Raw genomic sequence first — 27,329 nt, 5'->3', positions numbered from 1 at the left:
CGCTATGTGCGTTCGATGAAAAGAAGCATATAGACCATTTTAACCTACAATTGGATGGTATCTGCACGGTGATTATATCTATACCATAACCTCCAGAGCATTAAAGGGTGAAGTTGCATAGTAGGCGAAATGGCAATTGACACAGAGGAAGCATTCGAGATCTGGCTGTTCCCATTAAACATCCTTTCTACTGTATTTCCATAGGCTCACTACTGATTTACAGAATGCAGCACAGAACTCTAATAGAAACATGGAAGTTCCGAAGACTGCAGAGAAAACAAAATAGGAAATCCATCTAAACAAAAAAAAAACTGAATTGTATTGTAGCATATTATTTTAGCGTTTTTGTTTTTAAACTTCTTCCCGAAAGTTCTCTATCCTTACAAGTTAGTGTTTTATATACGTTTCTCTGACTCCGACAACCCAGAATATCTGATAATTCAGCACCTTTTATGCTGGATTATAACATTTTTACTGTAATAGAACTCCTTTTTCCTGCTGGTAAGTGATGGTGACGAGGACAGGTCACTTTCTGTTTTGTTACGATTAGGTGTGTTCTTTATGAATTTTCACATAAGCGACTCATGTCTAGTACTAAAAATGATGACCTTAAAGAAGTGTTAGGACACTACATTAATCTATTTGAAATAATATTTTACTAAAACGTAATAGAAGTCTGGCAGCGCACTCAAGGAGAACATAAATCTACATTTATCATGATGTCATCACTGCACCTCCTCTCTATTGGCTATTCACATCCTATGTCTTTGAAGAGCTGAATTGGCGATAAGAGAACATATGCCCTTTACAACTCATTGCTGGTGGCCGCGGGAGAGTCCGGGCAGTGATGACCTCAGGATAAATGTTATATTTACTTTTATTCTTGTGTGCTTCTGGCGTTCATAAGAAAATGTCTTTTATGTTATAGTAAAAAAACTGCAGTTTATACAGTTGTTTCTGAAGGCAGACTTTGAAGAAAAGTGTGACGCTTCAGTACTATACCTAAATATATATTATTTGTGCATAAGTAAAATGGAAGTCCTCATAAATCGATAATGCTTTTAACAGTAATGCAATTGTGTTTGTTCTGCATATTACAGGAATTATCCAAGATCACAATGCCTGTCATATTCAATGAACCGCTGAGCTTTCTACAACGCCTGTCCGAGTATATGGAGCACACATACCTCATTAATAAAGCAAATCAATGTTCAGACCCCATGGAACGAATGCAGGTGATTTTTCAGGATAATCTTTGTCTCTATATTTATTCATTTTTTTTAAACCTGTGTAGAAAATGGTCATAGAACTAGAATAGTACTGCTATCCAATGTGGAAGATCATCCCCTCCTGCTTGTTGGAATGATAAATGCTGAGAGCATCTCGTGACATTCTTCCATAAAGCTTCAGGCTGGGATGACCTCATATGGCACGCTGAAGAGATTTGTAAATGGGCAAAATAATTGGATCCATTAGATTGGGAAATGATCGGAACTGCTAAAAAAAACAAAAACAAACACAACCTCCCCATGAAACCATCGTCGTCTGCATAATTTTATCTGGCAAACAGTGATTGGATTAGAAAATCTATTTCGGGGGAATAGCAGAGTTATTTTTCTACGCAAATTGCATCAAAGCAAAATATCTATTTGTAGAAACCGCTAAGGGCCTGTTCACATCACCGTTTGCTTTCCGTTCCGGGGTTCTGTCTGAGGTTTCCATCGGGTGAACCCCGCAACGGAAAGTGAAACCACAGCTTCCGTTTCAGTCACCATTGATATAAATTCCGGCAGGTTTTCGGTTTTCCGACGGAATCAATAGCGGAGTCGACTGCGCTATTGATTCCGTCAGAAAACCGGAAACTTGCCGGAAACCATTAGCGAGGTTTCCGTCACCATTAATATCAATGGTGACTGAAATGGAAGCTGAGGTTTCACTTTCACTTTCCGTTGCGGGGTTCACACGACGTAAACCTCCGACGGAACACCGGAACGGAAAGCCAACGGTGATGTGAACAGGCCCTAACTCAGACCAATTCGGATGTTAGTCTTGTGGGAGCCATCTACTAAAGTGTAAACCCAGCTATAGGGCTCATGAGCGTATTACAATCGAGTCCTTCCTACTGAATAACAACAAGCGGAGATCTTAAACTTTCAGTAATTCATACAGGACGTTTTTTGAAAAATCTTATAACTTTTCAGTTATGTGAAAAATATCATTACTTTTCATAAACCGGACAACCTCTTTAAAGAGGTATGCCTGTGTTGTATTGTTATGGCATATTGCTATGACATGCCATAACACTTTGATTGTTAGGCTGGGTTCCCACGAGCACATTAACGTCCGTAATGGACGGACGTATTTCGGCCGGAAGTCCCGGACCGAACACAGTGCAGGGAGCTGGGCTCCTAGCATCATAGTTATGTACGATGCTAGGAGTCCCTGCCTCGCTGCAGGACAACTGTCCCGTACTGTAATCATGTTTTCAGTACGGGACAGTAGTTCCACGGAGAGGCAGGGACTCCTAGCATCGTACATAACTATGATGCTAGGAGCCCGGCTCCCTGCACTGTGTTCGGTCCGGAACTTGCGGCCGAAATACGTCCGTATATTACGGACGTAATTAGTGTATGTGCACATACCCTTAGGTGTCCCACCGATCAGCAGCATTTTGAGGATCGGTTAGAATTAGGCTTGTTTTAAGAAGGAATGACGTATTCTGGTGATATGCTCATCACAGACATCGCTTTCTATAGTGGGGAAAACCCCTTTAAACCAAACTGTTAAATGTATCACCCATAATCCATGTTTTTACTTTCCTTAATGCAAATCAGTAACCCAATTTATCATGATTTTACACCTTTCTTAGTGTGTTGCTGCCTTCGCTGTCTCAGCAGTTGCATCACAGTGGGAACGTACGGGAAAACCATTCAACCCTCTTCTTGGAGAAACATATGAATTAGTTCGGTAAGAGAATGGATCATTGACTGTACTTGGCTACTGATTAAACAATAATATGTCAGAATCCACTCCATAGAATTACTGATACTGGATTTCTTGTGTATATACTGTTGCACTGACCGTGTATTACATCAGGGAGGCAACAAGAACTTGTAATGAAACTGTAAGTAGCTGGAGCTGTAGACTGGATCCGGTCTGTTAAATATGACATCAGTAGAGTATAACTAGCTGCGCACTCATGAATAGCGCTGATGATACATGGACCCTTCTCATTCTTCCTGTCGCCACTGGATTGTTTATTTTTACTTTTAATGTGAGTTCAGCGAAACTGTGGTTTTCCTATTATGAGCTTTATTCTCACCATATAAGATAGTTTGTTGAAATCTGGATTTTAACATTTCAGCCTCCATTATCTTAAATGCTGGAAGTACTATGTTGTAATAGAAAATTCACCTGTGAAAAAAACACGAATTTTCAGATTCTCTCAATTGTAATGATGAACGGTTTAGTGTCTGTCCTAAGTACCGGCTTATTGCCATTACCTGGAGCCAATAGTGGTCACCATCCGGTGTGTTTTTTTTTGTCCGTGCGCTATCTGTAATTTAGCACACAGACCTATTCATTTATATGGCCCCATTCACAAGGCCGTGATGCACACAGATCCGTTTGGGGGCTGTGGGCCCGGGCAGCAAAAACTCAGGACATGTAATTTTACTGTCTGTATTTGTGGATCAGGTGACCTACATAGGGGGTTGTGACAAACTGGTGACATCAATGCCAGCCTTCCATTTTTTTTTTTGTTGTTGCAGATTTGTGAATACTGATGTAGGGTTGTCACGATGCCAGAATTTTGACTTCGAGATCAATACTTCATGTAGTATACTCCATACCGAAACGATACTTTGCCAACAATAATTTTTAAAAAAAGTTACGTTTTCTGATGTGAGGCACGTGGTGTGATGAATTTTGAACCTGCATGTGCCTCACATTAATAGTCTTTAACCCCATCATGTTCCTCAGTCATAATGGACAACATTGGGTTAATGTGTGAGGTACATGATGGGGTTAATTACAATTGAAGTGTGGCACATGGAGGTTCAAAATTGATAATACCTTGTGCCTCACATTAAGTGAAAGAAAGCAGTTTTTATTTTATAACCGCGTAAACCTCATAAATGGCGCTATAAATTTGTTATTACGGCAGCGACGACACCGAATACGTGCATTGTATGTATTGAGTCTTATTTTAATGTTTATTGTAAAAAATGTGTGTGTTTTTTTTAAATTTAACTTTACATAATTTTTTTTATTTTTAAACTTTAATGTACTGGCATATATCCATATACCATATTTCACTACAAGAGCCTGTGTACTGATAGTACACAGGCAGTTGTTAGGACACACCTAAGTATGCCCTAACAACAGGAAATATGGTCAGACAGCCCTGGGGTCCATCAATGGACCCTGGGCTGTATGTCCATATATGGTATGTCCCTCGATCGCGTCACAGGGATTCCCTGTGATGAGATCCAAAGGGCATATCCCCTTCTCATTTACCCCTTGAATGCTGCAGTCAGCTTTGATCGCAGCATTCAAGGGAATAGCGGCGGAGAGGTTTCTCTAATCTCCGCCATTAGAGCAGGGCAGCGGGTGTGTAATACAGCCATTGCCCCGCTCCTGACAATAAGTGTGCGCGCGCAGTCAGCATGAGGTGATGCGGCCGGCGCTGCGCTAATGAGCAGCTGCGCAGGCACCAAAGACAGAACATAGGGGTGTTTTGTATTGCGCCCGCCATGTTCTGTCTTCAGTGCCGGCAATTATTATTGCAACATTGGTCGCATCATTCTAACAGCTCGCGCGCACACTTGTGTATATACTTTGACTTGGGAGCGGGGCAATGGCTGTATGACACAACCGCAGCCCCGCTCTCACGGATTCATGTGTTACTATACTAAGCTGTGCGCCCACACAGGTTAGTAGCGAAATACATGCATTAACGGTATTGAACCGTTTGGTGCACGGTATCGAAACCGTATCAAAGCTTCGATGCATTGTGCAACCCTATATGGATGTACTATAGAAAATTTTTGGCGGACAAATGGACCGCAAATACAACAAATCCGTGTTTTTGTGGACCGCAAAATCACCACGGTCGTGTGCACTAGGCCTTACTGTGATTTTGAGCAACTAAACTACGTTATTGATGACCCCATTTAATGTGTAACCAGATGTTTTGATGGCTTAGGGGATTCAGATCTGGTTCAACAAATATCCAATTTATCCAAATCCATTTTAAGTCGAATAGAAAATATTGTAATAATGGCAGATGAACATGTTAAACGTGAAATTAACGTTTTGGAACTTTTTGTGTATATTGCATGCATAGGCTACAGAATGTCTGTATTTTTGTATTTTAGTGATGATCTTGGATTTAGACTCATTTCTGAACAGGTCAGCCACCACCCACCGGTTAGCGCTTTCCACGCAGAAGGCATTTCTAAAGACTTTGTATTTCACGGATCAATATATCCAAAACTAAAATTCTGGGGGAAGAGTGTTGAAGCAGAACCTAAAGGAATAATTACACTGGAACTTCCTAAGTGAGTATAAAAGTCAAATCTATAGAAAAATAATCTGTTCATCAACATCACCCCAAAAATACAGTGATGATTTTGAATGGAGTTCACTGTGTTAAATGGACATTTACCCACCTTGAGTTCATTGGGTATGTCTTTTTAAAGAGGTTGTCTCACTATCCATATGCCCTACTATGCCCCTCTCCCCAAAACATAATTTTTTTAAATAAAAAACAAAGCTAAAAAAATACATCATATGGCTACGTTAATGGTAAAATAAAAAAGCTGTGGCTGTTAGAAGGCGGTGACGTAAAAACAAAAAAAAGATGGCTGCATCCTGAAGGCCAAAATAGTGGTTGTCCAATGATTAAATATTACATTCTCTGTTAGATCCGGCATCAGGCAAAACATAGAAATAATTTAATTGGAACTATTTAAAAAAAAAAAAAGATTGCTTCTGCCTAGATATTACTGTTATACTTGTTATGGGGGCCCCCTGGTGTTCATTCCCTCTCAGAACGTTCACCTAATGTGTCCAGTGCTCACACATTCTCAGTTATGGCGCCTGGATCCCCTTTATATACAGGTGGCGTAGTGATTCCTGCTATTGGAATATATAAGAATCAGAGCGCTAGAAACAGCTTCTTCCCACCAGCACTGGACACCCTGGGATCAAAAGAACACCAGGGGGTGCAGAACATGTACAGTTAGGTCCAGAACTATTTGGACAGAGACAAAAGTTTGGGCATTTTGGCGGTTTACCAAAACATATTGAATATACAGTTATATAATCAACATGGGCTTAACCTCTTAATGACCAGCCTATTTTAAACCTTAATGACCAAGGTATTTTTTACGTTTTTTCCATCGTCGCATTCCAAGAGCTATAACTTTTTTATTTTTGCGTCGACATAGGTCTATAAGGTCTTGTTTTTTGTGGGACAAGTTGTATTTTTAATAGCACCATTTTGAGGTACATATTATTTATTGATTAAGTATTATTAACTTTTTGGGGGGGGGGGATAGAAAAAACCCCAGAAATGTCGCCACTCTTTTTTGCATCCTAAATCTACGCCGCTATAATTAACACAATAACTTCATTCAGCGGGTTGTTACAATTGCAACGATACCAAATTTGTATAGATTTTGTATGTTTTACTACTTTTACGCAGTGAAAACGCTTTCTTTTCAAAATTATTTGTTTTTGTGTCTCCATATTTGAAGAGCCGTAACTTTTTTTAATGTTCCGTCGATGTTGTATGAGGGCTTTTTTTTTTTGCGTGAAGACTTGTAGTTTTTATTGGTACCATTTTGGAGTAGATGCGACTTTTTGTTCACTTTTTATCACATTTTTTTAAAGTCAGGATTCACAGAAAACAGCAATTTTTCCATTGTTTTTTATATTTACGGCGTACACCGTGTGGGTTAAATAATGAAATAGCTTTATAGTCGGGGTCGTTACCGATGTGGCGATACCAAATATGTGTAACTTTTCTTACTTTATTTTGTGTTTTTTTTTTTTTTTATAGTAAATTATTTTGTAATGGGAAAAAGTGGGTTTTCCATTTTATTTTTTTTTAAAACCAACTTTATTAAACTTTTTTTTTTCCTTTTTTACTAGTCCCACTAGGGGACTTTAATATGCGATTCACCGATCGCTTTTATAATACACTGCAATACTTTTGTATTGCAGTATATTACTGCCTGTCCGTTTAAAACGGATAGGCATCTGCTAGGCCATGCCTCCGGCATGACCTAGCAGGCATTCACTAAAGGCAGACCTGGGGGCCTTTATTAGGCCCCGACTGCCTTCGGAGACACCGACAGTCGGCGATCTTATCGCTGGGTGTCAGTAGGATGAGAGGGAGCTCCCTCCCTGTCTCCAAAACCACTCTGATGCGGCGCTCGCTGTTGAGCGCCGCATCTGAGGGGTTAAACGGGTGAGATCGATACTGATATCAATCTCACACGTTCGAGCAGGGATGCCCCCACCTACCTCCGGTAGCTGAGAGCAGGGAGATTTAATAGCTCCCTGCTCTGTTTATTTATTCTGATGCAGCGCCTTGGAAAGGCTTATGCATCAGAATAAAGCCCATTCGTGGCCGCCGTGAAAAGGCGTATTGGCGGTCACTAACAGGATAAAGTGCAGACTCTCAGCTTTAATTTGAGGGTATTCACATCCTAATTTGAGGAAGGGTTTAGAAATTACAGCTCTTTAATATGTAGCTGCCTCTTTTTCAAGGGACCAAAGGTAATTGGACAATTATCTCAAAATCTATTTAATGGGCTGCATGGGCTATTCCCTCATTAATCCATCATCAATTAAGCAGGTAAAAGGTCTGGAGTTGATTCCAGGTGTGGCATTTGCATTTGGAAGCGGTTGCTGTGAACCCACAACATGAGATCAAATAAGCTCTCAATGCAAGTGAAACAGACCATCGTTGGGCTGAAAAAAATGAAGAAATCCATCAAAGACATAGCACAAATGTTAGGAGTGGCCAAATCAACAGTTTGGTACAAAAAAAAGAGCGCACTGGTGATCTTGTGAACTCCAAAAGGCCTGGACGTCCACGTAAGACAACAGTGGTGGATGATCACAGAATCCTTTCCATGGTGAAGAAAAACCCCTTCACAACCTCTACCCAAGTGAAGAACACTCTTCCGTAAGTAGGTGTATCTGTATCTAAGTCTACCATAAAGAGAAGACTTCATGAGCGCAAATACAGAAGGTTCACCACAAGGTGCAAACCATTAATCAGCCTCAAAAATAGAAAGGCCAGAATAGACTTTGCCAATCATCATCATCTAAAGAAGCCAGCCCACTTCTGGAACAGCATTCTATGGACAGATCAAACGAAGATCAACCTGTACCAGAATGATAGGAGGAAGAAAGTATGGAGAAGGCTTGGAACGGCTCATGGTCCAAAGCACACCACATCCTCTGTAAAACATGGTGGAGGCAGTGTGATGGCGTGGGCATGCATGGCTGCCAAAGGCACTGGGTCGCTAGTGTTTATTGATGATGTGACTGAAGACAGAAGCTGCCGGATGAATTCTGAAGTGTTCAGGGATATACTTTCTGCTCAGATTCAACCAAATACAGAAAGGTTGATTTGGACGTCGCTTCACAGTACAGATGGACAATGAGCCAAAACATACTGCGAAAGCAACCCAGGAGTTTTTTTTCAAGTGGAATATTCTGCAATGGCCAAGTCAATCACCAGATCTCAACCAGATCGAGCATGCATTTCACTTGCTTAAGACAAAACTTAAGGCAGAAAGACCCACAAACAAGCAACAACTGAAGACCGCTGCAGTAAAGGCCGGGCAAAGCATCACAAAGGAGGAAACCCAGCGTTTGGTGATGTCCATAGGTTCCAGACTTCAGGCAGTCATTGCCTGCAAAGGATTCTCTACAAAGTATTAAAAAAAAGCATTTTATTTATGATGATGTTAATTTGTCCAATTACTTTTGAGGCTGTGTAGAAAAATGGCTGCAATTTCTAAACTTTTCACAGGATATTTTTGTTCAACCTATTGAATTAAACCTGAAAGTCTACACTTCACTTGCATCTCAGTTGTTTCATTTCAAATCCAATGTGGTGGCAGCAGAGCCCAAATCATGAAGATTGTGTCACTGTCCAAATAATTCTGGACCTAACTGTATGTAACCGCAATATCTACACACAGCATTTTTAATAAATTAGTCCAATGGACATACTGTTTTATGTTTTACATAATCTAACATAGAAATGTTATATGTAATCGTGGGATAACCTCTGTAAGGGGTGAGGTTTATATTATATGACTGATGAGGATGATCTTGTGGGCACTTAACCCCTTCCCTCTTTGGCCACTTTTGACCTTCAGGACAGAGCCTAATTCCTCAAATCTGACATGTTTCTTTATGTGGTAATCACTTCAGAATGCTTTTACCTATCCAAGCGATTCTGAGATTGTTTTCTCGTGACACATTGGACTTTATGTTACTGGCAAAATTTGCTCGATACATTCAGTATTTAATTGTGAAAAACACCAAAATTTAGCAAAATATGTCTACTTCAGATTGGCATCGGTTTTTGAACATCCTTTTATTTTTCTAGGATATTACAAGCGTTCGAACTTTAGCAGCAATTTCTCAAGTTTTCAAGAAAATTTCAAAAGGCTATTTGTACAGGGGCCAGTTCAGTTGTGAAGTGGCTTTTAGGGCCTTATATATTAGAAACCCCCGATAAGTCATCCCATTTTAAAAACTTCAACCCTCAAAATATTCAAAACCGCATTTAGAAAGTTTCTTAACCCTTTAGACGTTTCACAGGAATTAAAGCAAAGTAGAGGTGAAATTTTCAAACTTCTTTTTTTTTTTTTTCAGAAATTGATTTTGAATAAAAAAAAATTGTAACACAGTAAGTTTTACTAGAGAAATGCAACTCAATATCTATTGCCCAGATTCTGCAGCTTTTAGAAATATCCCACATGTTGTCCTAGTGTGCTTATAGACTGCAGCACAGGCCTCAGGAGCAAAGGAGCACCTAGAGGATTTTGGGGCCCCCTTTTTTATTAGAAAATATTTTAGGCACCATGTCAGGTTTGAAAGGCTCTTGCGGTGCCAAAACAGTGGAAATCCCCCAAAAGTGACCCCATTTTGGAAACTACACCCCTTGAGGAAGTTATCTAGGGTTTTAGTGAGCATTTTGACCCCGCAGGTTTTTTGCAGATATAATTGGAAGTAGGCCGTGAAAATTAAAATCGACATTCTTTTAAAGAAAATGTAGGTTTAGCAAATTTTTTCTGTTTTCCACAAGGACTAAAGGAGAAAAAGCACCACATTTGTAAAGCAATTTCTCCCGAGTAAAACAATACCCCACATGTGGTCATAAACGGGTGTTTGGACACACGGCAGGGCTCAGAAAGGAAAGAGCGCCATTTGGCTTTTGGAGCTCAAATTTAGCAGGATTGCTTTTCGGAGGCCATGTTGCATTTGCAAAGCCCCTGAGGGACCAAAACAGTGAAGACGCCCAAAAAGTTACTCCATTTAGGAAACTACACCCCTTGAAGAATCAATCTAGGGGTGTAGTGAGCATTTTGACCCCACAGGGGGTTCATAGATTCTATTAGAATTGTGCAGTGAAGATAAAAAAAAAAAAAATAATTTTTTTTTCCAATAAGACGTAGCTTTAGCTCAAAATTTTTCATTTTCTCAACAAATAAATAAAAAAAAGAACCCTAACATTTGTAAAGCAACTTCTCTCGAGTACGGCAATACCCCATTTGTGGTCATAAACTGCTGTTTGGGCACATGGCAAGGATCAGAAGGGAAGGAGCGCCATTTGGCTTTTGGAGCACAGATTTTGCTGTATTGGTTTCTTGACACCATGTCACTTTTGCAAAGCCCCTAAGGTACCAGTACAGTGGAAACTACCCAAAATTGACTCCGTTCACGAAACTACGCCCCTTGAAGAATTAATCTAGGGGTGTAGTGAGCAATTTGACCCCACGGGTGTTTCATAGATTTTATTAGAATTGGGCAGTGAAAATAAAAAACAATCCTTTTTCTTCAATAAGACGTAGCTTTAGCTCAAAATATTTGATTTTCTCAACAAATAAAGGAAAAAAAGAACCCAAAGACTTGTAAAGCAATTTCTCCCGAGTACGGCAATACCCCATATGTGGTCATAAACTGCTGTTTGGGCACAGAGTAGGGCTCAGAGCGGAGGTAGCGCCATTTGTCTTTTGGAGCGTGGCTTTTGCTTGTTAGTAGATTTGTTTGAATATTGCTGGTGTTTCCGTTTATAATTTGGGGGCACATGTAAGCTGGGCAGAGTACATCAGGGGCATAGTCGGGAGGTATAATAATGGGGTAAAAAAAAAAGAATAAAATAATCCATAGATGTGTGTTACGCTGTGACACAATCCTTTTTGCACAGGCCGGTGCCGCACTGATAAATGTCCTTCCTTATCCCCGTTTTGGTCCACACTCCGTACCTTTGCAGTTTGGGGAATTTTTGCTGGGAAAGTTTTGTCCTGGTATAATACGGGCACCCTCGCTTCCAGAAGATGTTTGGGCTCTCCCCTTCCTGGTTCCCTAATTTTAGGGGCCTTGATAATTCACCACTTGAAACAGAAGAAATGTTCCCCTCGGACCTACACAACGGCATATTTTTTTTTCTTTCCTGACTTATTGGAGCCTTAACTTATTTTTTTTTTTTTTCATAGACGTATTGACATGAGGGCTGTATTTTTGTGAGACAAGCTGTAGTTTTTTTTTTGGCACAATTTTTGGGTACATGTGACTTTTTGATCACTAGTTATCCTTTTTTTTTTCTTTGGGAGGCCAGGTGACAAAAAAATATGCCAGAATTGCTGTTTTTTTAAATTCTTTTTATATAGCGTTCACCACGCATCATAAATTACATGTTAACTTTATTCTGCGGGTCAGTCCGATTCCGGCGATGCCTAATTTATAGAACTTTATGTTTTACAACTTTTTGCCCAATAAAATTACTTTTGTAAAGAGAATTTATTTTTTCTGTCGCCAAGTTGTGAGAACCATAACTTTTTTAATATTTAAGTCGACGGAGCTGTATGAGGGCTTGTTTTTTGCGAGATGAGTTATAGTCTTTATAGGTACTATTTTTGGGTACATGCGACTTTTTGATCACTTTTTTTAAAATTTTTGGAAGAAAAAGTGACCAAAAAAACAGCAATTATGGCAGTATTTTTTAGTTTTTTTTTACGGCATAAATAACGGGATAAATAACATAATATTTTTATAGTTCAGGTCATTACGGTTGCAGCGTTACCAAATATGTATAGCTTTTTTATTTTTTTCAGTAATAAATGACTTGATAAGGGAAAAAGGGCGATTGTGTTTTTATGTTATTACTTGAAACTTTTATTGTATTTTTTACAACTTTTTATTTTTCCTTTTTCTTACACTTTTTTTTATTTTATTTTTTACACACTATTCTTTAGTCCCACTAGGGGACTTGAAGCTCCAACTGTTTGTTTGATCTAACACATTGCACTACCTATGTAGTGCAATGTATTAGAATTGTCAGTTGTTCACGGACAGCAAGCAGATTAGGCTCCGCCTCTGGACGGGGCCTAATCTGCTTCCATCATAGCAGACAGGAAGCCATTGTTAGGCCTCCTGTTGCCATAGTAGCAGTCGCCAGCCTTGCCATCGCATGGCAGGCTGCCGATTTGCTACATACCGCTAAGATACAGCGATCGCATTGGATCGCTGCATTGAATGGGTTAATGACAGGAATCGGAGCTAGCTCCGGGTCCTGCCGATGCATCAGGGTGTCCGCTGTAACATACAGCGGACACCCACTGCTGATGACGCCAGCTCAGCTTCTGAGCCGGATACTGAGCCGGCGCCATCTTGCGATGGTACCAGAAGCCTTTTAGGCCCCGCCGCCGAGCGGAGCATAGGAGGCTTTCGTTGCTGGCAGACTGGGAGGTAAGTATTAGGCCTCCGATAGACTTTGCAGCCACCAGCAACCCAGCGATCACGTTGCTGGGGTTCCGGTGGCTAAAAACTCCTCACATGCTGCGATCTCTATTGAACGCAGCATGTGATGGGTTAATCGGCCGGATCGGATGCTAGCTCTGCTCCTGGCCGATACCACAGGGTGCCAGCTGTAACATACAGCCGTAATCCGGCAGTGATGGCGCTGGCTCAGGTCCTCAGCCAGCTCCCATCTGATTTTGCGGGAAGGGGTTAATACAAATTACTTGATAATAGGCGGATATCTGTAAGTCATGTTTCTGTTTCTTAGGCACAATGAGGCGTATACGTGGACAAATCCTACTTGTTGTGTACATAATATAATTGTTGGCAAGCTATGGATTGAGCAGTATGGCAATATGGAAATCACTAATCACAAGTAAGTGTGTGACAACATTTTCATTTTTCTGGACTTGGCAACACTTGTGTAGACCAGATAATAATTTACATCCATTTATAGGACTGGTGATAAATGCATTTTAAACTTCAAGCCTTGTGGTCTGTTTGGAAAGGAATTACACAAAGTGGAAGGATACATTCAAGACAAGAGGTAAGTGGAGGTTTTTCATGTCAACAATTACAAGATTTTATTGCATTAGGATTTTATGATCAAGCACAGGGAAATCTAGGTTTACAGAGCTGGTGTTTCATGAGATCCCACATTTTACTATTGTTTACTTTATGTGAAAATATGTTGTTGTTTTTATACATGTATTATTTGATACAACACAGAATATACAGTGGGCCAATACTGAGACAACTAATATCTGATAAAATGGTCCGTGCCATAGGAAGATCACCAAAGACAACATATTGATCTATACTACCAACCCATGAAAGTTACTATATGTATGTGAACAGAATTGTCCATGCAGTTCAACTTTAATTGCTTGACCTTCGGAATGAATTCTAGGATCTGGCAAGTTATATACTTGTACAGCGATGTGACCCTGATATTTGTATTGATAGACTACGTTTCTAAGCATGTTCCATTAAGTTTCAGATTTATTGCAGAAAGATAGTTTTCTAAACTAACAAACCATGGGTGTCCTCAATAGATATTAAGTCTAAATACATATTGCGGTGTGAATCCTGTAAGAGGGTAAATTGTTGCTGAGTAACATAAGAAGTAAAGGGATTTCTCCTTCGGCTTATTAGACAGGCAATTCTGCTTAATTTATTTGTGTGTTTCTATTAAGCGTTTCTTATTTCATTTCATATGCAGCAAAAAGAAGCTTTCCACTCTATATGGAAAGTGGACGGAGTGTCTGTACAGTACCGATCCTGCTTCGTTTGAATCCTTTAAAAAGAATGACAAGAAAAATGGAGACGATAAGAAAAGTTCCAAACCGGTAAATGCTATAAAAGGATAATGATAAAAGAGGACCTGTAATCCACGCTATGCTGTGCTCCGTGGCAGACACGCTGATTTCAGTGGTCTGTGGCTTATGTGCGAATGTAAATTCTACTCTGAGATATTCGGAGCTCAGGCAGAGCCCCAGAGAGGAGTCTGGCATATTCATTAGTCTGCTGCTGCCTCCACTGATTGACAGATGTCTTCCTATGAACAGTAACTAGGGAGACATCTGTCACTCACCAGAGAGTGGGTGGAGCTAGTGGCAGCTCATGAATACACGAGACTCTTCTCTGACGGCGCTGCGTGGGCTCATAAAAGGGTTCACATTAGCACATAAGTGACAGACGTTGAAATCAGCGTGTCTGTCACTACATTATGCTTTAAAGGGATTCCCTGCTCATAAACAGCCCTATTTACAGAACACCCCTTTTTTGCCAGGGGTAGCTGGGGCAGGCCAGACATTAACCTTGCGACTCCTGCAGGGTAAATGTAGTATTACATGGCCTCCATTCAGATGAATGGCAGTCCATGTAATATATAGATGGTTTAAAGGGTTTGTCTGTGATTAGGAAATATGGCTGCCTTCTTCCAAAATCAGTGGCATTGCAGCTCAGCCCTGTTGGAGCCAAGCTGCAATACAAAACCACAAAAAAGGCCATACTCACTAGGTAGGTGGGTGGGTGAAAACCCGTTCCCATCAGGACGCAGACGGGTCAAAGAATGCTGCAGAAGGAGTGTGCATTAAATAGTGATAGCCCCTCCCACTAGTCTTGAGGGGAGTGGCGGACTAAGTGCACCCACCCACCTACCTAGTGAGTATGGCCTTTTTTGTGGTTTTGATGATCTTTATGTCCCATTTTTTCCAAGCTGCAATACAAGACACAATTCATGGACAAGTGCGGCAGTGTTTCTAGAAGCAAGCTGCCATATTTTTCTATTCCTGGACAACTCCTTTAGCTATGGAAACCTTTTGAAGACTTTTTTTTTTTTTTTTTTTTATATATATATATATATATATATATATATATATATATATATATATATATATATATATATATATATATATATATTTTTTTTTTTTTTTCTTTCATTTTACTAAGGGCCTGTTCACATCACCGTTTGCTTTCCGTTCCGGGTTTCCGTCGGGTGAAATCCGCAATGGAAAGTGAAAGCACAGCTTCCTTTTCAGTCACCAATGGTGATGGAAACATCGCTAATGGTTTCCGGTTTTCCAACGGAATCAATAGCGGAGTCGTGGTTTCACTTTCCATTGCGTGGTTCACCCGACGGAACCCCGTAACGTTGATGTGAACAGGCCCTAATGCCTTATTCACACGACAGGGTCCCGCCCGAGTGTCGGCCGATAAAATCGGCCATTTTTCCCGGCCGGTGTGCATTAGTTTTGCATCCATTCTGGGCCGGGCAAATCTGGACAGTGACATCCGGGGCAACTCCTGAAGGAGAATCCCCATGTGTTCGGGGATTCCGCTTCAGGAGTTTCCCCTGATGTCACTGCCCAGATATGGACAGAGACATCAAGCGCTCTGTCCAGGACAGGGACCTATAGTGGGGCTAGCACATAGCTCTGCTATAGTGGTGTCGCTACAGTAATAGTAGCAGCCGCAGCAGCTGCTAGCGGCGCCATCGAAGGTGTCGCCGGGCCAGAGCGCTTTTAAAACAAGCAGGGGAAGGGAGCCCGCGCAGTGCTCCCTTCCACCTGCTGTACACCCCGGCCCTGCCACACAGTGTATCTCCAGCCGAATGGCATCAACTCCTCCTCCTCACATGCACTCTGCTATGTGAGGAGGGAGCGAGCGACGGAATGCATGGCCATCACTCGGGACACATTCCGGTGATGGCCGTGTATTACCCGGCCCCATAGACTTCTATGGGAGCCGGGCGGCCGGGTAAACGGCCGAAAATAGGGCATGTCCCATTTTTTGACGGCCAGGTTTCCCGGGCCGTCAAAAAATCGGTCGTGTGAACTGCCCCATTAGGGGTCTATTGTTCCTAATGCAGCCGGGTGACGGCCGATTTATGAACGTCCGTCACCCGGCCGGGAAACAGTGTCGTGTGAATAAGGGCTAAGACTATTTTACTATTTATTTTTATTTTTTTTAACTTTCTTTTTTATTTGCCTTTTTCCAATTTTACATCATAACAAATCAATACAACATTGAACATTGAAAAACAAATGAACATATGCCAAAATTTATCGACATCATTATCAATCATATAATAGCACACAATCGAGCGCCCATACACGTAAAATTTTACAGTTATTTCCGTCACATAGCCAACCATCCAATTCCACCTCAGGTATTCCGTCCCATTCAACCCTTCTAGCCTCATCTAGTTTAATCTAGAGAGCAGCCCGAGGTTACTTGTCCATATCCTTTCTTGACTTTCCACACCCTCTCCCTATTCCCTCTATTTCCCCCCATACCATCAAGAACCTGTTCAAGTATTCTAACAATACCTGGTATTGTCCTGATATCTTTCTCCCTGATATATCTAGGATATATCTAATACTCCCAAGGCGCCACTAAGGTGTTCTTTTGCGTACAGACTATTTACTATTTTAGGGTTGATTGCAACTTTGTAATTCGTTTTTTGTTGGGTTTTTTTATGAAATTTTTTTTTTACTTTTTCAGATACAACGCTGATACATGTATCTTTCACTGAAATCTGAATCCGTTGGGTAAGCAGGACTGACTGCTTCAAGACTAAGTTATGAACTTAGATGTGATCGATAACCGGTGGATCATGCACGACCCGCTGTCACTGAAGTAGTCAGTCCCGCTGACCTGACGGATTCAGGTTTCAGCGCAAGATATAGCTTCTATGTATCCTGGATACATAGAAGCTGTATCTTAACATTTTTAATAAAAACATATTACAAAGTTGTACTAAACACCGAAATACAATTTTATAGTAAAAACTTTTTTTTCTTTTTTTTTTTAAAGGTTTACATAGCCTTTTTAAGTCTGTGAGAGACACTCTTACATAGCATCTCTCCACTCTGGCTCATAGAGGAGTGTCCCGAGCTAAAGCCTATGGACAAAGGCTCTCTCCATGAGACAATACCTTTTAAAAGTCATGTCCACCTTTTGCAACCAATCTTTTGATACTCCAATGTATGTAAAATAAGCAACTAAGCAAATCTTGGTGTTTTTTACAAACATTTTTCTAATGTCCTACGATTATGTGCATACAGCACCTCTGCAGAGCTATGTGTCTCCATGTTTATAGATGAGAAGCAAACTCTGTGTAGTCTGGTCCTCCAGTCATACTCCCTTCTATCTGACACCTATATAGTGATAATCTATTAAATATATGTTAACAAAAAGTAAGGAGCTGGTGGAAAAAGAGTGTGACTATGGTAACCGACTACAAAAAAATCTTGTGTGTTGTCTGATCCTGCAGAGACACATAGGTCTGCATAAAAGCTGTAGACACAAAATAGGGTATTTAAAAGGTTAAGTTGCTTAATTTGGATCAATTAAATAAATACATTGGAGCAATACAAATTGGTTAGCAAGATATATATGTGAATTAGAATATCATCAAAAAGTTAATTTATTTCAGTAATTCAATTCAAAAAGTGAAACTCATATATTATAGATTCATTACACACAGAGTGATCTATTTCAAGCATATTTTTCTTTTAATGTTGATGATTATGGCGAACAGTTAATGAAAACCCAAAATTTAGTCTCTCAGAAAATTAGAATATTAAATAAGCCCAATTAAAAAAATTATTTTTAATACTGAAATGTTGGTCTACTATAAAGTATGTACAATATATGCCCTCAATACTTGGTCGGGGCTCCTTTTGCATGAATTACTGCATCAATGTGGCGTGGCATGGAGGCGATCAGCCTGTGGCACTACTGAGGTGTTATGGAAGCCCAGGTTGCTTTGATAGCGGCCTTCAGCTCGTCTGCATTGTTAGGTCTGGTGTCGCTCATCTTCCTCTTGACAATGCCCCATAGATTCTCTATGGGGTTTAGGTCGGGCGTGTTTGCTGGCCCATCAAGCACAGTGATACTGTGGTTATTACACCAGGTATTGGTACTTTTGGCAGTGTTGGCAGGTGCCAAGTCCTGCTGGACAATGAAATCATATCTCCATAAAGCTGGTCAGCAGAAGCATGGAGTGCTCGAAAATTTCCCAGTAGACGCTCCGCTGACTCTGGACTTGATATAACACAGCGGACCAATATCAGCAGATGACATGGCCCCCCAAACCATCACTGACATTTGAACTTCATTCTGGACCGCAAGCAACTTTGATTGAGCCTCTCCATTCTTCCTCCAGACTCTGGGAACTTGATTTCCCAATGTAATGCCAAATTTACTTTCATCTGAAAACAGGACTTTGGACCACTGAGCAACAGACCAGTCCTTTTGAAGGCTTAGGAAACCTGTGCAGGTGCTTTGTGTTGATTAGCTAATTAGAGTGTGACACCATGCGTCTACCATCTTCAAATTTTATTCAATCTTGTGAGAGACTTAAATTTGGGGTTTTCATTAACTGTTATCCATAATCAACATTCACAGAAAAAAAAATGCTGGAAAGAGATCACTCTGTGTGTAATGAATCTATATAATGTGAGTTTCACTCTATTTGAATTGAATTACTGAAATAAATTAACTTTTTGTTGATATTCTAATTCTTTGAGAAGTGTGTGTGTGTGTGTATGTATGTATGTGTGTATATATATATATATATATATGTACTCTACATAAAAAGTTGATTAACATTATAAATACGTTGCATAACATGTCTTGCACTGATCCTGAGTTAGACCGTTCTTTTTAGCCAAAAACTGCATTCACATTTCTGCTGGCTTCAGATCTGATTTCTCCCATTCTTCTGGCTCAATGTCTGGTGATTTACATGATGGTTCGTGTAGTCTTTACACCAAGCCAAAAGTTTTGAGACTGACACAAATTTTTGTTTTCACAACGTTTGCTGCTTCAGTTTTTATAATGCCAATTTGCAATTCATCTCATCACTCTTCATAACAATCTAGACAATCTAGAGTTAATGCAAAGTCATTCCTTGCCATGAAAATTTACTTAATCACAAAAACCCCATTTCCACTGTATTTCAGCGCTGCCACAAAATGACCTGCTAATATAATTTGTGATCTTCTCATCAGCTCAGGCGAAAGTGTTAACGAGGACACTGCAGCTGATATCACACTCTCATGCTGATTGAATTATAAGAGCAGGCTACTTTAAAAGGGGTATGGTGCTTGAAATCATTGTATTCTTCTGTTAACCATGGCTACCTCCAAGGAAGCACGTGCAGTCATCATTGTTTTGCATCAAAAGGGCTTTACAGGCAAGGACATTGCTGCTTGTAAGATTGCCCCTAAATCAACCATTTATCGGATCATCAAGAACTTCAAGAAGAGCGGTTCAATGGCTGTGAAGAATGCTTCCGGGCGTCCAAAAAAGTCCAGCAAGTGCGAGGACCATCTCCTAAGGATTCACTTACGGGATTGATTCAACACCAATGCAGATCTTGCTCAGGAATGGCAACAGGCAAGTGTCAGTACATCTGCACACACATTGAGGCGAAGGCTTTTGGATGCTGGCCTGGGGTCAAGAAGGGCAGCAAAGAAGCCACTTCTCGCCAAGAAAAACATCAAGGACAGACTGACATTCTGCAGGAAGTACAGGGATTGGACTGCAGAGGACTGGGGTAAAGTTATTTTCTCTGATGAAGCTCCCTTCAGACTGATTGAGACATCTGAAGAATGATTGTCTGGAGAAGAAAAGGTAAGCACTACCATGAGTCCTGTGTCATGCCAACAGTAAAGTATCCTGAGACCATTCATGCGTGGGGTTGCTTTTCATTCAGGGGAGTGGGCTCACTGACAATTTTGCCTAAGAACACTTCCGCGAACAAAGAATGGTATCTAAACATCCACCAAAAGCAACTTCTCCCAATGATCCAGGAGCAATTTGGTCATGAACAATGCTTTTCCAGCATGATGAAGCACCATATCACAAGGCAAAAGTGATAACGAAGTGGCTCGGTGAACAAAACATTGAAATTTTAGGTCCATGGCCACGAAACTCCCTAGATCTCAATCCCACTGAGAACCTGTGGTCAATCCCCAAAAAGCGTATGGACAAACAAAAATACAGAAATTGTGATCAACTACAAGCGCTAATTAGGCAAGAATGGGTTGACCTCAGTCAGGATTTGTCCCAGAAGCTAATAATCCAGTATTCCAGGGCGAATTTCATTAAGTCTTGAAACAGAAGGGTCAACACTGTAATTATTGAGTCTTTTCATAAACTTGATGTATTTGTCAAAAGTTTAAAAACGTATGAATTGCTTATAATTGTACTTCAGTATACCATATAAACATCTGACTAAAAGATCTAAAAACATTGAAGCAGCAAACTTTGTTAATAACAAAATTTGTGTCCGGCTCAACAGTTTTGGTCAGGACTGTATATACAGGGGTGGATTTAAAGTTTTTTTTGTTTTTTAACAAATTCAGTTTAGCCCTGCATATAAGTGTGTACAGCATAAAACAACAGCTCCCAGTATGACCTGAACAATGGTAAGGATATGCTAGAAGTTTGTTTCACAAAAAAGAATGATACACCCATCGTCTCGCTGCAGATCATACCACCACTACAGTACTTCTACAATGGAGTAAGAGGGAGAATACACCTATTTACATTTGGTGACCCACAGGTGACCTCTTCTCAGATTCTAGTAGTTTCTTTTCTCTTCTAAATCCGGTCCCGACCTCATGACGAATTTTCCCGGCCACTACCCATTTCTGTAGAGTTTGGCAGATATCTTCGGCTCTTTACTTTTCCAACATGTCCGCACCTATATACGAAGATAAAATTCTCATGGTCCCACACTGATAGTTACATGCCTCGCCAGCACTACACTAATCAATTGTATCTGCGTGCGCAGGATGTGGATACTGTATAGTACAATGAACCAGTTCTGGGTCCCACATCTCCCAGGGTCTCCAAACCGGCTGTAATTTTAACTGGTTCGGGAGAACTGGGGCGAACAGGCCGGATTCCACCTCTGCCTTTATAGTTATGTTATCTAAAAATGAACTTTCCTACTGCATTATAGGAGCTAAACTGTTAGTCAAAAAGCTTGTTGTTGGACAACCCTGTTTCCAATAACAACCAGTAGAGTCCTAAATGCAGCTCTGGGATATAATCCATTCTCAAGTTTATTACCAGTTCAATTTAAGTAATAAAAGTTATTTGTCTTCCAATAAACTGCAAATAAGTGGGTTTTGTATAAATTATTCTCCTTAAATAATATGTACTTCTAACTTGCATGTCAATCCACACATGTAACACTCCTTTTTAGTTGAGTTATCAGACTACTTGATTCAAAAGCCAAAATGATTCTATACAATTCGGGCCATACAATTGACTGTTATGAGATTCATGCCACACTAATACAGATGCCTCTTAACTTATCTCTAAACCCAACATATCCCGAGATGTGTGGCACAAGATGTTAAACAAACATGTAAAAAAAAAAAGTATCATTTCAACGGATGCCTCCGACAAATGTAATTCGCCAACTAGACTCCCATGTTAGAAAAAATAAGTATACTTTTTTTTTTAATGATGGCGCAAGATTGTAATGAATTGGTATCATGACAAATTCTATAACTTAACGCAATTCAACAAAAGTTAAGTATGGACACATCCGTATATTCTTATCTTTTAACATTAATGCACGTGTACTGTGATCTATTTCTAACAGTCTGGAAGTACTGAGGAGCCTGATGATATGCCATTACCAGATGCCGAGAGTGTACAACTTATTCCAGGGAGTACGCTGCTGTGGCGAATAGCCCCTCGACCATCCAATTCTGCACAGGTTGGCCTCATCTCACCCATATTCAGACATATACAATACAACTTTATGACCCATTCTTGAATTGACAAATCACAATAATTAAAAAAAAAATCCTTTTTTAATGGGGTTGTCCAGAATGAGAAATGTAGGTAAAGAAATGTTTCAATACAGGAATAGAGATACTCCTGTCCATGGGTTCTATCTGGTATTGCACGTTAGCCCCATTAAGGGGGCTGAGCTGCAATACCAGGCACAACCCATGGAACACGTTTTTTGTTTTTTTTTAAATATTATTATTATTCTCAGACAACTTTTGATATATAGTAATACTTTATCCAATCACCCTGGCAGACTTTCTTTTAAAAGATACAGTAACATTCATACCAAAAGCAATATCCTAATATTTTTTTTATTACCCAAATACCTCCCAATATGAGTAGGAGTGATTCAGGTAATGAGAAGAGCAGGGAAATCACAATAATTCGGTGTGATGTCTCTCTTGGGGGCAGTGGGTATAATACTGTTGTATTTTGTCATGGGAGAGAATAGAGGAGGTGTCATGACTGCCGTACGTTGTCACAGCTCCTTTGACTGAATATAGACTATAAACATGATTGTTTGAAATGACAGGCCCAGAGGCCTTAGGCTGCACCACTGACCGATTCTGATGGCCGCATTTCCCCTTCTGATCTCTGTCAGGTGTATTGATGCAAATCACCATCAGAATGAGACATATTGAATTACGATTTAGTTACAGAAATATCCTCCCTATATTAACACAATGCTCATTCGACAAAATACATTATTATATTCTTATTGTTGACTGAAATATCTGCCTTGACTTGTTATAGATGTATAACTTCACCAACTTTGCTCTGGCCTTAAATGAATTGGATAAAGGAATGGAAAAGATAATGCCTAAGACAGATTGCAGACTGCGTCCTGATATCAGGGCAATGGAAAATGGAGATATTGGTAATTTTACATTTACTGTAACAACTTGGTCACAATAACCTTAAAGGGTAACTAAACATTTGACAAACATCTGACATGTCCTATGATCACTCACGCGAGCGCGTCTGCCGCTTCGTTTTAGCGATTGGTGGGGGTCTCCCTACTCGGACCCCCACCGATCAAAACTTCTGCCGTGTCTCTAACATGTCAGAAGTTTGTCAAATGTTTAGTTACACTTTATCCACAATTACATGTTCATTTTAATTTAACTTTTTACTGATTATATTGGATCTGTCTTCGATCAGTAGATGCTATTTAAAAATGTCATTGTTGTAGCCGAGCAATGGTACCTGGGTAGAATATTGTACATTTTCTAACACAAGCTAAGTTCATTGGCCTAAAAGGCAGACATAACCAAACTGCTTTCCCCACGGTCAGTTCTTAACACTGAAAGTTCCAGGAAAAGCAGAAAGCGCTTTCCTATAGAACCATGAATTATAATGCTACGTGCAAAATATATACAGATTTAGGCCTCTGCAACACGGAGCAATAATATGGCCGTGTAGAAAAGAGCAGTAATATGGCACCCCGTAGTGGCCTTAATGTACCTCCGATTTCAAACGGAGGCAAACCGAAAATATATTTTTATCAAAATGGTGTAAAAGAAAAACAGGCCATGTTGCCCATTGTAACCACATTGCATCTGTCATTTCTTAAACTGCTGTGGAAAAATGATCGCTACACGATGATTGATTGCTATGGGCAACCAGGACCGTTTTTCTATTAGAGAGGTTTTAAGATTACAGATTAATCAGTCCTTTTCTTATATACAGTATCCTATTACAAAGGATATAAATTAGATACCAAGCAGCAGCTAGAAAAATATTTTCGTAATTTTTTGCTTTTTGTTATGCATTTGCCTTTTTCCAAACGTAGCGGAAGCAATCCGCCGTGGATTGTGCCGCATATATGCGGTGACTCCGCGGCAAAATCTGCATGTTTTCATGCAGATCTTGCCACAGATTGTGCTGTCGATTTTACCATATTTAAATGGTGAAGAATTTGCTTTTGAAAACCCCATTCACATGTAATGTACATTGCCATAGATTTGTGGTGCTGGAGCCGCACCGCAATCCTGCCATGTCGGAGCGCTGCCTAATAAGACCTTATTACTATCCGGTGATGGTAGAAAAAGAGGCAGACACTGATCATCTCTCATTAATTTTCCTGGAAAAAGTCCTCATAAAAATGCAAAGCGGTTTGTTTGATATAAGTTGTATGGATCTTTTGAAGACCTTGCTCAGCAATAGATGAATAATAAGATGCACGCGTAAATGAATGGAGTCACTTTTTAAATGTTTATTTTCATCTTGTAAGACACGGCAAGCGAGGAAAAGAAGAGACTAGAAGAAAAACAAAGAGCTGCTCGAAAGAATCGCTCGAAGTCAGATGAAGACTGGAAAACAAGGTTGGTAGAAGAAATCGTGTTTATTTATTAAAGGGTGACCATTCAGTCAAGAACATGCGCAGGAAACCAAGTACTGGGTTAAAGCAAAGTTTTATCCAACATGATAGAGGGTTTATCATAAAAGTCCCATGTCTAAGCTCTTTAGATCTAACCAATGCCTCCTCTGGCTATTTTGTTTCTATTATTAGTCCGGTGTAATCTATTCTTATTTTTCAGTCAAAATAGACCAGTTATTCATTTTCAGTTTAAGGGGGCGGGACAAGAAAAATATTTGTCAGAAAATTACGTATATAAAGGCCGAAGTACAATGCAAAACCAGGTAGACCAGCAAAGAAAATGTGTACCTAAATATCAAAGCTGGACATCTGACAAGATGGGGAGTCTAAATGTGAGATATATTCGTAAGTAACAGAAGGCAGAATATACTACACTCAAGCAATGAGTCTCCGAACCAAGTCTGCAAACCTCAGTCAAGGAAGGAGGAGGAACTGTACAAGTTTGGGGGTGTATAACCAGATCTGGACTTGGTGATTTTTGTTTTATCGAAAGACATTGTGAATGCTGATGCGTACAAACACATTTAATATATAATATAATACCCCTGGAAGTGTCCTTGGGAAAAAATAATTCAGATACACACAGCAAAAAAAGCTGCTGGTGTTCTCAGAACTATATACTGGTCACTCCAGAGCCAAGACTTCAATATCCTTGAATTAGACTGAGACTAAACTTTGAAGGTGTTTACAAGAAACATGGATATATCTCTGATGATTTGAAAATCTGAAAGCAGGCACAGTCATGATAGGTCCCCATAGGATGGAAGACATGAGGAAGGCGTAAAATTAAATATAATACTCACCTAACCCTTATTTTCCCAGGGCCCCTTTTCTGGCCAACCACATCAGAATGGAGTGAGTGTATAGGTGCTGGTGGGTGATGTCACCAGCTGTGCCCACCTGCTCCACTCACTTAGACTTGTGTTGACATCAAATACGGCCATCCACAAAGTCTTTGGCTCTATTCAGATTTGTATTCGCTCCATCCATCAGGGGTTCTGTCGAGGTTTCTGTCACTTTTGATAACTAGAATAGTGCTGCATAATGGAATCCCCAACTGACCCTTTTTTAAGTCAAAGGGGGTCGTCAGGCATGTTCTGTCTAGCAGAGCGTTATAGCTTTTGTTTTAAATAGGAGTCATGGCGCAGATGTGAAAATATCCTTAAGGCCCTTTTACACGGGCCAATTATCGGGCAAACGCTCGTTCATAGAACGCTCGTTGCCAATAATTTCCTTGTGTAACAGGGCAGCGATCAGCAGATGAACGAGCAAACGCTCGTTCGTCAGCTGATCGTATCATTTGAAAAATATTATCGTTGTCGGCAGCACATCTTCTTGTGAAACCAAGAGACGCGCTGCCGACTTGATCACAATGTATGGGGACGAGCGATATATTATCACTATAGGGAAGCGGTAGACCAAAGCTCACACCAACATCTGTGGTCATGATTACGGCCTATTGTAGAAAGGATGTTGGGAGTGAATATAGCTGTTCAACCCTGACAACTTCTTTAAAGTGACTGTTGCATAAAGAGCCGCTTCAATGTAAGTCTAACAAAAATAATGACCGGTAAGGGAAATGTTGAAAAAACTGTGATATATTTAATCACTGAGGCTTGTGTGTCATTTTCTGTTCAATATGTATTCTGCTTCTTTCCTGATACTGAAGAGTGAATTACTTAATGGTCAATACACGCATAGAGACGTAGCTTATGTGCTATGATGATATATACAGTGCTTAAAATGCAGATTATACATGTAAATGTATTTGGTCTTTTACATAAAATGAATTCATTTTGCAGGTGGTTTTATCAAGGCCCTAATCCACACAACAATGGACAGGACTGGCTTTACTGTGGACAGTACTGGGACAGAAATTACACAAACCTACCAGATATCTATTGATCACGGCGCACTACCATGAGAGGAGTCTTTTCAGCCGTATGAAATGTAGATTCGTGTGTTCTGACTTTTCATGCAACTTGCACCTTTTCAACCCTGTAGCACTTCGTTTAAGCAATTCTACTGGATTGCTTTTTTGTAAAGAAAACCAAGCAATATATGATGCGAACTTCTGAGGTACCATAAACACCAGTGGGAAGTTTAGCGATGAACTGGTGATGGAAGATTATATATATATATATATATATATATATATATATATATATAGATATTATAGAATCTTATGTGAAACTAAAATATATATATTGCAAAATAAACATTATTTTGATAACTTTGAAAAATGTTCATTGCTTAAAGAGTGTCAGGATATTCTGTCACAGTTCAGGCAGGTGTGGATATTGCTGGCGCTAGGGAGAGATCAGCACGATTTTGCATGTAAATAGCAGCTTACTTGCAAAATAGCATATCGGCGTGGTTCTCAGCCATACCTCAACAGGGTCCCGGCCGTCCAGCAGCCTCTATGTGAGACCATATCCTTACAGAGCGGCGATGGCTTTGTGGATCTCCAGGAAATATGATCCCTGTATTAAGTATTTTGAATCCATTGATATGACTTTCAATACTGTATATTAATGCATGCTTTACCATTTCTTTGTGTATACAT

General features: G+C 40.1%; 1 protein-coding gene across 4 annotated transcripts in view; it reads left to right on the top strand.

The window, feature by feature from the left end:
- OSBPL1A (oxysterol binding protein like 1A) overlaps positions 1-26,838 on the top strand; it is a 161,875-nt gene extending 135,037 nt beyond the window's left edge. For all 4 annotated transcript variants that reach the window (XM_075828344.1, XM_075828348.1, XM_075828347.1 and 1 more), the window contains 10 exons: positions 1,101-1,235; positions 2,870-2,967; positions 5,379-5,561; positions 13,325-13,432; positions 13,514-13,603; positions 14,279-14,405; positions 22,190-22,306; positions 23,137-23,260; positions 24,617-24,707; positions 26,566-26,838. In XM_075828344.1, coding sequence (XP_075684459.1) covers positions 1,101-1,235; positions 2,870-2,967; positions 5,379-5,561; positions 13,325-13,432; positions 13,514-13,603; positions 14,279-14,405; positions 22,190-22,306; positions 23,137-23,260; positions 24,617-24,707; positions 26,566-26,668 — 1,176 coding nt within the window. In that variant the 3' untranslated portion in view covers positions 26,669-26,838. The remainder of the gene's footprint in view (positions 1-1,100; positions 1,236-2,869; positions 2,968-5,378; positions 5,562-13,324; positions 13,433-13,513; positions 13,604-14,278; positions 14,406-22,189; positions 22,307-23,136; positions 23,261-24,616; positions 24,708-26,565) is intronic.
- The last annotated feature ends 491 nt before the right edge of the window (positions 26,839-27,329 follow it).

This window comes from Rhinoderma darwinii, chromosome 5, assembly GCF_050947455.1.
Source record: "Rhinoderma darwinii isolate aRhiDar2 chromosome 5, aRhiDar2.hap1, whole genome shotgun sequence".
NCBI classification, from domain to species: domain Eukaryota; kingdom Metazoa; phylum Chordata; class Amphibia; order Anura; family Rhinodermatidae; genus Rhinoderma; species Rhinoderma darwinii.
This window is presented reverse-complemented; position numbering and strand designations above follow the sequence as displayed.